The 11,627-nt window shown below is 40.3% G+C and overlaps 1 protein-coding gene across 1 annotated transcript in view; it reads right to left on the minus strand.

The window, feature by feature from the left end:
• The window catches only part of CREB5 (cAMP responsive element binding protein 5), a 312,329-nt gene extending 302,097 nt beyond the window's left edge, over positions 1–10,232 (minus strand). The window contains exons 1-2 of the mRNA XM_069462072.1: positions 10,167–10,232; positions 4,104–4,197 (exon numbers count right to left, since the gene is read on the minus strand). Coding sequence (XP_069318173.1) covers positions 4,104–4,197; positions 10,167–10,220 — 148 coding nt within the window. The 5' untranslated portion in view covers positions 10,221–10,232. The remainder of the gene's footprint in view (positions 1–4,103; positions 4,198–10,166) is intronic.
• Between the last annotated feature and the right edge of the window lie 1,395 nt (positions 10,233–11,627).

Below are 11,627 nucleotides of genomic sequence, written 5' to 3' on the forward strand. Positions count from 1 at the left end.
GTAAGAAGGGTTATTAACATGGTGAGACCAAGTCTCTGCTGGCCAAGTGAACTTGGGGACCAGGGTGGTTTTATTATCAAAAACTGCCCTGAATATCAAAGCCAAAGCTTAATGAAACAAATTAGTCCCTAATTGCCTGAGTTCCCCTACACTCTTGGTCAAAAGTGACTGGTTTCCAGGTGGAATAAAGATTGCCAGTTTTTCATATATAAAACAATATTGCAGAGCAAGTCCTCTGAGGTATTCAGGGGAATTATTCAAACTTCCATTTTGCCTGGCCAGCTATTAATTAGAAACATGGATGAGAAAGTGACAACTCCTATAAATGCTAATAGCCACTTATGTTCTATTTGTCACAATGGATGAGATAATCTGATTTTAAAACATAACTCTTTTGTTCCTTGCAATGCTAATATGTTAGAAGAATCTCCTTCTAACAGCTTTTGACAATTTTCTCCATTTGATAACTATTGAAGAGATAAGCCAATAATGTAAGAAAAAGCAGTTCATAGATTTATATCCAAACATAAATCTAAGACCAAAAGATGTTCTTAGTATGTGTAGCTTGCCAAATCCAGGTGTATACTAAGAAAATTATAGACAGATAGGGACTTTGGGCAAACTACGTATCTTCTTGATCTTGTTTCCTCTCATGAAAAAAAAGTGGCAAGGATAAATCACCTCATGTATATAAAGCACACGGCACAGTGACGGGCACTGGGCAGGCAAGAATGGGAAACAGTATTATTGTCACACTGTCCTCTGGTGCAAACCATCTCCACCACTCTCTGCTCCATAAAGATCCAATCAATTTACATAGTGGGAAGTCACTATATACCTTTACTATCAATGGAATTGCAAAGACGAATAGGTAAGTGTGGGCCATGTGTGAGTGTGTAAGGTGGGGGGAGATCGATTTACTTATATATTGATTCAGCTTTTAAGAAATATATCCCAACTCATTCTAAAAAGAATTTGGAGTGAGATATGCAATCTTCCCTCCAGCTTCTCCCTTAAAATGTCCATGGATTACTCTAAGTAGAGTTTCCAGCAAAGAGCTATGAGTAATGAATTTGGATTCTGTGATTGTCTGATCATGATTAGCCTCTTGGGAATAAACTTTCTACTTCATGAATCACATTCTTTATTTCTCCGTGGTGAGAATTATGGTTAGAGCCTGGAACTAGAGATGGACCCTGGTTCCAGACCTAATCCAGGGACACAGTTGGGTTCTGAAGGACTACCTTGTTATTTATGCCAGATGCTCCGTATTACATGGTGAGTGCTGAGAATCTGATAAGGAAGATGGGACAAGAAAGCCAATCTCTCTTGCCTGTCTTTGGTGCGTCAAATACAGATCTAGCCAGCTGTGCCACATCTGGGCTTGGGTCTTACCACGCCCAGTCCCACCATATTCAGAGGTCAGGGAGCAAGGAGCCCTGAGCCCATAGTGCCCACAGTGCCCAGAGGCCTTTCCTGACCACCCACCCTTAGGCGGCCTGTTGGCCATTTGCTGTCACATTGTCATATTTTACCTTCATCATAGCACTTGTCACTAACTGATGTTTTCTTGCTTACTTATCTTACTTATCTCTAGCTCTCAAGATACTAAAGCTTATCATGGATAGTATGACAAACTATAATTACAGACTAATTTGACCTATGAACATATTTTTAATAAAAGTAGGTTCTGAAGCTTTTGATACATCAAGCCATAAACAAGTAAAATCTTCAGTCATATGTGTAATCACAATCTAATTTGCTTAAACTATTATTATGGAAAATGAGGTTTGAGAAAAGTAAACATTGAATGTTTCCTGGGGGGATAAAAGTAAAAACACCCAATAGACAGCCTATGCAATGTGGACGATGTTGGTATATTACACATAGTTTCCTAAGTGCAAAGAAATGGGGCTGGACTGGAGAGCTCTGCACTCCCTTCCAGTGAGAAAATTCTACGAACCTACAAACGTGCAAAGTGGGTAGCAAGTTTTAAAAGTTAGCACTTCATTTCATTGGCAGTATTAAATGATCTCATACCAACTTCATCACAAAACATGAGAAAGCAAAAGAAAATACATCAATATAGGGTTCATGTTTATTTCTCCCTTCATTTTCTCATTCCAAATGTGACATAAAAATTAGAGTTACTTTTCTCCCAACAGTTTTCCACCTGGCACTGCCTATGATGGGCAAAAACAACCTCCAACTAATAAGGATCTGGTTAAGAACAACTTGCAAAGCTACAAGAGATTAATAAAAAAAAAAAAAGACCTGTCATAGGCAATACACAGAGGAATGCTTCACCCCAGTGTTCACACATCTTCAGTTGTTTTTCTTCAGACCTTCAGAGGGGGCTCCTGTAGGGCCATCCTAGCAGCCTGCCTGAGGGACACTGCGCTGGTGCTTACCAGGCAGCCTACTGTAGGGATCCCGTTGGAGAAAAACAAGAGAAGAACTTACGAATTTAAATATTGGGAATTGCAAAGTCTCCAGCCTTGCTACTTGTGTATCTGTGTTTACTATTGAACTATAAAGCTATACTATGTGTGACTCTATGGAACATAAAAGAACAAGCTGTCCTTCCTAATCCTTCTAGACTTTTAGAATTCTTACAAATCTGAGTTTCTGCATCTGTTTGTAGACTTAAGGAATGACAAAATAGTTTCTAAAGAGCCAGTTCGTTCTAAAAAACACAAACGGGCTGAGAGAGGTGGCGGGTGGTAGGCAGAGAGAAGAGCAGAGGCTGCCTTTGAACTTGGAATCTTCCAAACCACAGCACATCCGCACTAGCAACAAGTCACTGGCACAGTTGTGAAGACACGAGGACGGCTCTGACACCGGGGACATTTGATGGTGTATATAAACTGGGGAAGCCTGACAATGCAGTAGCCGTGTGCAAATCAGCGGGTGAGGTCGCAGGATCAAGGGCCCTCATCTTTGCCCTGGCTTGTGAGCCTGGGAAAGACACCGCACGCCTTGCACCCCTTCCTATCAGTAACACAGGGTCATAATCACCCGTCTAACGACACTCTTAGAGGATATACTAATAATAGTGATAATAAAATATTTGCAAAATCAATGCCATAGAAATGCTAAATCGCATGAGCCAGGCCTGCCAGGGCAGTTGGTTTCTTTTCTGGTGTCATTTAAAACATGTCCAGAGGTGCATTCTTTCGTGATTCCAGAGAGACAAGGGCTCAGGTGAAATATTTCTGGCCTAAGACGTGTAACAGGAAATTATTTGATTACCCTGCTAGGGTTTACGACACACTTTATCCTACATTTTTTCACTGAATCTTCACAATAAGCCTATAATATAGGTTGGGTAGATGCAATCACTCCCATTTTATGGGAAAAGAAACTGAGGCCCCAAAAGGTTCACAACTTGCACAAGGTCATGGCCAGGTAAGGCAGAGCCCAGGCTAGAGTTCAGGTTCCTCACTCCTATCCCTACACTCTAATTTACTGCACTATCTCTCAAAATGGGAAAGAATGGCAATTAATTGATGGATTTATTATTATTACTATTAATTTCTGCTCACATTTTCTGATCACTTGCTATGTTTCCCTGCATCATCTCATTTAATCTCCCACTTATGGGCAGGTACTATTTCTTAAGGACACCATCACTGACCACCTCAATCCAGAAAGAGTTTCCTCTACTAAAGTTGCATAGCATTTTCCCTCACAATACTCATTTGATATATATCATGGATGATCCTTTACTTTAGCTAAGTTTTCACATGCATACTATATTGTGATGTCCCCTAGGACAGGAGGAATATCCATCTTTACACTTCCCATGGCACTCAGAACAGTGCAGCATGCATTACAGATCTCAATTAATGTCTGCTGCTTGAGTGATTACAGGTATGTGATTTTTAAAACAACTTATATGGAACCATGTTTCATAGTAACAAATATTGCACATTCCAGAAAATGAGAAGTTGCAGCTCTTCAATTATTCGGGTGAACATTAGCTGATTACACTTCTGCTATACCTTAGAATTGTGTATTTTCAAGGCACAGAATTTTCCCGTGGGAATGAGCCCACCGAAAGAAGAATAAGCATCTCCCTTCTTTGCCTGATGGCTCCTTACCTGATAACATATTGTCTGTTTTTATTGAGGGAAACTTCAAAGTCATCTCATGCTTGTGCCTGTGAATCATCAGATGATCCTCTGTTGGGAAGCGCTGTCAGACAAACAGAAAAAAAATGAGGGGAGAAGAAGAGCCATTCAGTTTTGTAAAACATATTTACCATCATAGAGAAAACGATTTCTTCAGCATTGCAAAGATAAGAGGGAAAACAAAAAAAATCAGTTCCGAAAAAGTGTGAAAGCATGAGTAGAGTTACAAGATTTTTTGTGCTAGCAAATGTTCTGGGATGTTCCTTTGCATAACACCCAATATATGCATCATAATTTCCATTACTGTTTAGCGAAGGAGTTAACCGTATTGCAGAAAAATCTGGCTGAGTATTCATAATAAGTAGATCTTTGCCTTCTGTCATTCTCTGACACCCTACACCGTCCCCAGGAACTTTTTTAAAAGGACTCTACTTCTTAAATAGTCCCTGGATATAGCCAAGTGGGCTAACTAATCAGTAAGCTATATATTTCTTTGGGAACTAGAGGTTTGAGTCTGAGGGTGGACTTTAAACTTTGTGTTTAGTTAAAGGATAAAACAGGAAGAGGTAATGAACAATGTATTAAAATAACATAAGCACCAAAAATTTGCTATGCCCTAACACCTACCTAGGGTAGGCAGCGTCTTTAAAAAAAATAAATAAAAGTGTTTAAATGAATGTGCATTTGTGGTCAAAAAGAATTACCAATAATGGCAACATGACAAAATTAAAAATTTCCCCTTTCTTCTTATACATATAAGAAAACCATATCAAAAACAGGAAAGTGAATTTAGATCTGAGTAGCATTGGAATTTTGCAAAATCATTTGGAACTTTCCTTTAGTAGTCACTACTTTACATAATAATGTAAAATTAAATCTAAGGCATGAAAAGTACACTAGACATTACCTATAGATTAACCCAAAGTAGGAGAAATGCATGGCAGAGGAAAAGAACCTTGATTCATGTAAAATTTTGGGAAAGTATTATATGCCATGCTTAATTGTTAATATTTCACATATATATCTATGAGTGTACACCATGAATTTGTATAGTATGTTTCTGTTTATGAGGACCTTACCACCCATTATCTGATTTTTTATAATTTTTACAATTATACATATGATTTCATAGTAATATGACAAGTTATCTTTAATGCTCTATACTCTATACATTGTAAACCAATACTTTATTTTTAATTTTCAGGAAATGATATTATGGTTGTCAAATATTTTCTGCTGTCTGACTTCTGGTCACATGGTAGTATTGAATTTTCTGGCTCTCTGGTGGTTGGGTAAAGTTATGTGACTAGTTCTGCCCACTGGGTAATAAATGAATGGAAGTGACATGTCACTCAGAGGTGAGCATCCAATTCCCGGTGTAAGACCCTCTAGCGTTCCCCCTTCCCCTTCCTTTTAGCATGGCAACTCACAGTAGTGGAAATAGTGGCAACTCAATCATCCTAAATCTCTGAAGGATTATGAAGAGTATTTCTGAATTCTAAAGGATTATCAAGAACTTCCTGCCCATCGACAATAGAAATGTATCCTTGGGTAACAGAAATAAGCCTTTGTTGTTTTAAGCCATTGAAGCTTTGGGGTAATTTGTTATTGTAGCAGATCCTATCCTGACTCAGACTGGTATGTTTGTAATAACTGGACTGAACAGAGTATCTGCTTTATCAAAGTCAAATGAAAATAAAGGACAATAAATTCTACTGAACATTTCCAAATCTTTGACAATTTAGAAAATCTTTCAGAGTCTCCTACTTTTTTAGGATAGTCAATACAAATTTCGTTTAACTTTTTATACTGTGGTAGAAATCTTCTCTCAACAAATAGTTTAGATTTGTGTTAAGGAGAACAAGGAAATTCACTGGGCTGAACTGTATGGAATATTCCAAAGGTAGCTCTTTGTATAAATATCACTTATTTACTTGTCGTTTATATCATACAAATCGAAGAGCACAGAATTTGAAAAGCATAGTAATTATGCCAGATTTATGCCAGATTTCTGAATATACAGAAGTTTATTTTACATGACATGTGGTTTTTTGCTGCTGGTTCATCTATTCTCTTGGTCTTCTATGACATTGTTCAATGACTGCACCAAATATGTGACATTACCATGTGTGACTTAAGACAATGGTTAAATGTCCTAGTGTTTCTGTCAAAAGCCTTATTATAATTTGGGGGGGGCATGTATATAACATGGTGATAGCCTTCATTTCTTATCTAAAAGCCATTTTTGACTCTATAAAATAATAGCCTAAAGTAGGATATTCACCAGAATACTTCTTAAATAATAATAGTTTCCATAATACTTCATATTAACTATAATTACCCTCCAAACAAGACAATATACAAAATCACAGAGACATCTGTGGCTTTAAAAAAAAAAAAAAAAAAAAAAACTAGGTAGGAAAATAACAGCAAACTGTAAATAATTGAAATATACAGTCTGCAGCAGATATAGAGCTGAGAGAGGCCACTGGAACCCAGAACATGGCTAATGCAGAGAGCAAGGGAAGAGTGACACTAACGTTGGGCTCTGTGAGATTAGAAAGAGCAAGAGAAGCTTGTTTTTCTCATTACTTCTGAGACAAAGATAATGTCTTAGGAGCTGTAACAACAACAAAAAAATCTCCCAGGTATTATAGGCCATTCCTAATAGAGCAAAGTTTCTTTGCAATGAGGTAAAAAGGGAAAAAAAATCTTTCCATGACCCCAATGCAGTGCAAGCACTGATAATTCACATTTCCTCCCCTTTCCAATTCCCAGCCATCCTTTCTTCATGCAGGTTCCCAGGCTATGGGGCATCCCTAAAGTCAATGCCATGATCTCAACAACTGACTTGATTGTGAGTTCCTTATACCCCACCAGGAGAACGTTGGGTGACTGTGACATTTAATTCTAACACCTCTTCAACTGAATGGTGCACATATTTTTATGAAAGCTTGTCAAGAAAAAAAGAAACACTTTCACATTAAATGGAGACATAGAGTTTTAGATGCATCTTTATATATAAATTTGCAGTGGAGGAAGCTTGGAATTGTCCTTTAAAATCAAGGAACTGTAAATTCTAATTTCTGTATCTGTCTAACCTTTTCCTCAGTCCACTCAGCCTTCTCAAAGAAATGACCTGCTCCTTTGCCGAGACGTTCAAGGTCATTCCAAATGGATCCCCTTCAATGTTTATTACCGCCTCCCCCTCAGAATTTGGGTGTGAGTTCATTGACTCTCTTCCCATCCCCTCCTCTCTCAGAAGAATGAGCGTCCCACTCCTCTGCGGGATCCTCTCCACCCCGTGCCTTCTGGGGACTGGCCCTGCAAACCAGCACGCTCACTCCTTCCCTCGCACTGGTTTCTTGCCCTTGACTAAATCCAGCTTGGCTATCCTTTAATTTTAAAAAAGCTGCTTCCTTCTCAGGCTACCATTATATCACTCCGCTTCCCGTCACTGCCTGGTGCTCCTGAAAGAGTCCTCTGTGCTTGCCACCTCCACTTCCTCACCACCCACTCGCTCATTAATCCCTTGCAATCTGGCCTCCGCCCTGCTCCCCTCTCATAGGTTGCCGGCAAGCACCTACCTGCCAAACCCAACAGCCTCTGCTCAGTCCTCTGACTATCCCAGCTCTACAGGTCTGACACCAGTGACCACACGTCTGTGGCATTTATTTATTTATCCTCTGCCCGATGCCAAAAGGAGAAAAGATGGCTCACAGCAATACATAAAAAAGTTTGGGAGAGCATTGATTAGAAGTAAGTAACCCCAAAAGAGAAGGGATCCAGAAGGAAGTGAAGCTAAAGCCAAAATGCAAACCAGAGGGCAGTCATTCTCAACCAGAGACAACTTTGCTCCCCTCCTCCCCCACCGAGGACATTTGACAATGTCTAGAAACATTTTTGGTTGTCACAACAGGGGAGTGCTATGGGGATCTCGTGGGTGGAGCCAGGGATGCCTCCCACGACAAAGAATTATCCAACTCAAAACGTTAATGGTGCCAAGCTTGGGAAATTCTGCCATTCCATCCAATAACTTATGTGCAGCTCTCTTCTCTCTGACTTACCTAAATGTCAGATATGGCTAAGGACCCCTTCCTTGAACTGCTCTCCTCTGCTGTCATGCACAACCTTGGATGTTGCAGGGAATCCTTACTCGCCCCAAATCCTCTCTTGCCTTTGCTAGGTATCCTCAGGTCCCTTAAATGCCCCTTCCTTAGGGGAGCCTGCCAGGTACCTCCCCAAATAAAGTAAATCCTCCATTATATTCTTCAAAGTGGCCCATGGTCTTCTTTATGGAAAATTGCAATTGACTAACCAACTGATTTGTTGGTCACGTGATTACAGATATGATGCCTAGGCCCTGTGAGGCTCTGTGGGGCAGGGACACATGTGTCTTGCTCACTGCTGTTTCCCCAGGGCAATCAGAGTGCCTGGCACATAGTAGGCTCCCAAACAGGTTGAGTGACAAGAATTGAATAAAACTTAATGTCACATTTTCACAGCCAAAGCAAAGCAAACTGCACAAATTACCTGATTCCCTTTGGCTATCGAGACTTCTATTTAAAGAAACTGGGTGGGAATCCATTTTACCTCAGGAACTAAGTTTTAATTTAGTTACCTGAGTAACTTAGGCAATATTCTGCATTCACAATGGGGAGTCCTGGTCTAGCAGGATTTTCCCAAGTTACTCATCAACCTATCTGTTTTCCTAGCATTGTCTACTTCAAAATGACCTCCAAACCAGTTTGCTTCAAAATAATTTTCTCCACTGCTTTTCTTAGTTATAAGTTGGAAATAAACATTGACACAAAAGCCCCTGGTGAAACTTCCAGAACCTTAGCAAAGCACTCTGGTTGCTCAGTCGGAGGCTGGTACCAACCAGCAACAATGTCTTACATTTCTACGGCTTATCCCCTCCAGGAGGCTCCTGGAATCCTCCACAAACTCTCTGGGGAGATAGAACAAGAAAAGTCCCCAATGGGTGTCAGCTCTCATCTGACTCTCAGGCATTGCTCCACGCTGTACTGCCGACTCTACCACGTGAACAGGCAGGAGAGCTCGATTCCCTTGAAACTCCTGGGCAGCTCAGGGAAAGAGTGTAACTCCCCACAGGAAAGATGCCTGTGCTCTGGATTCTAAACCTGTTCTATATCCCACTACAATGAAGATCTTGGCATGAGGGCAACCACAAGTGGTCATTTTCCAGTGACTGGAATGTGGAGATACCCAAAGGGATCAAGAGGAGAAAAAGTCACAGTCCAGTTCCAAAGGTAAAATGCAAAGCTCTGACGTTAGGTGATGAACATTTCTAATTCCTTTCAAACAGCTAGGTTCCAGTAGAATAATAGTAGTAGCCCAGCAGTTGTAGTAACAACAATGGATATTAACTGGGCACTTACTATGTGCAGACCCTATACCAAACACTCTACAGGTAGTATCTGTGTAACCCCCACTCTAATTCCACTTGATGGGAGCCATCGGATGCTAAAAGAGATTTAATCCATCACAGCGGGACAACTTTTCCTCTTAAAGTTTAGATACATGGGAAAATTGTAGGTGCTAGAAGAGTTATAAGGAGTTGTTTTGTTTTGTTTTGTTTCTCTCAGGGAAAAACAAAATAAAATTTAACCTGCGATGGTGAACTGTTTTACCAGTAATCCAAAGGTCCAGCCAGTATTCAAGTGGCCATCATAAAAGTAAGCACCTTCCTTCCCCCTTTCTGAAATGACAGCCTTGCATAGCTGGTGGGCAGGATGCATCTGGTTTGCTTCCAGGGGGGAGTTATGGGTGGGAATGTCCAACGCTGCTATATTGCAGGGGCTGTGAGCAAAGTAGTTGAGACTATTCAAAGGGGAATGTGATAATGATGAAGATGGTGATGATCATGATAATGATGGTGACGGATTTTGATAGTATCTTGGTAGAGATGAAGAGCCCAGGGCAGGCGTGGCTGCCAGGTGAGAGCTGCTTCCCTGTGGGAAGGTGGGTGCATTCGCTGCATGCCAGAGCACGGAGGATCCGCACACTCACCTGGGAGCAGCCTGGGGCACTGCAGACAAACGGCCTCTCCTGCTCCAAATTCATCTTGGATTCCTCATAAATCTGAAGGATCAGAGGGAGAGGGAGGAAGGAAAACAGAAATCCATGAATATCTCCTGCTTCCACCTGAGCAACATGAGAAAGGCAATCGCTCAGAGCCCTCTTTCTATGCCCACTCCCAAATGAGAGGAGCAAAACATTAACATGAATGAACACAGGTCCTGCTTGGCGGAAGTTCACTAGGCTCCCCTGGGCTGGATTCCTATTGTGCTTTCTTGAGTGTTTATTGACTCGACGGTGAAGAAAAGTGCCGTAGAGCTTTCGCAGCAGAAATCCTGCCTGTGGAAAACCACCTGGTGAGTGTCATTACCAGGTAAAATCACACCTGCACAGGAGGAGTCAGAGGCAAAGTGCACACCGATCCTTCTTCAGTCCCTCTGAAAGCTTAGAGCCATGAGAGAGGGGACAGTCGCTGGGTAATCATCAGTGTGACAGCGAACCTTCAGCAACACATCAAATGATACACCCATGATTAGCCCAGCAAGCTTCAGCATTACCACGGGACACAAAAGTAGCCCTGGAACCAGTTTACCAAAGGATTCTAGTGGTGAACCATGGTCTTAAACTCCCTTTCCTATCAGGCATTCAAAGATGCCTCAACAAAAATTATCCAAGTTATGTGGGAATAAATAGAAATCAAAACATGCAAAAAACATTACCTTACATATTTTGTTAATTTCTTTTTATAAGCTGATTTGAAACTAATATTAGATTAAGACTGCTGCCCCTCTGATCTAAATTATCCAGAATATGTTATATATTATCCAGAATAAGATAGCTTTAATCATATGTTAAAACCAAACTTATGTTAAATTATACTGTAGTCTTTTCTTATGTAGCAATTCAGTTTTAAGGTGTGTTCATTAGGCAAAAATTGAATGTAGTCAAAATACGTTTGCAAATCCTCCCCAAAGCCAATAAAAGTATGGTATACATGGTTTTGTGGCTACCAATCCACACAGTAACATAATTTTTTTCAAAAAAAATCATAGAAGTACTATGCAAATTTAAGTTACATAATTTAAATAGTTTTCTAAATCATACTCTTTTTCTTGACAATTTTAGAGGTGAGTTTATATAAGTTACATGTGCTGCTAATGGTACATGGCTTCACTACTGAATTAAAACCTACTGCTTTTACTCTAAGCACAGGAAACGATTTGCTTCTTTAAAATGCTACTTGTAGGTGATTCCAAAAGGACTCCAGAGTCACCTTTGCCCCTGAGGAGGGCACTCTGGTTGGAGTTCTGGAATAGTCACCCTCTGTCTGAAGGAAGCTTTATCTTGCAACCAAAACCAATTCTACAGTACTTTGTACATCACTACACTTTCCCCTCCAAACACTAATGTTTCTGACATATATTCGTTAGGAAAATATATGCATACTTTCAC

The sequence above is a fragment of the Eulemur rufifrons genome, chromosome 29 (assembly GCF_041146395.1).
Source record: "Eulemur rufifrons isolate Redbay chromosome 29, OSU_ERuf_1, whole genome shotgun sequence".
Taxonomy (NCBI): Eukaryota; Metazoa; Chordata; class Mammalia; order Primates; family Lemuridae; genus Eulemur; species Eulemur rufifrons.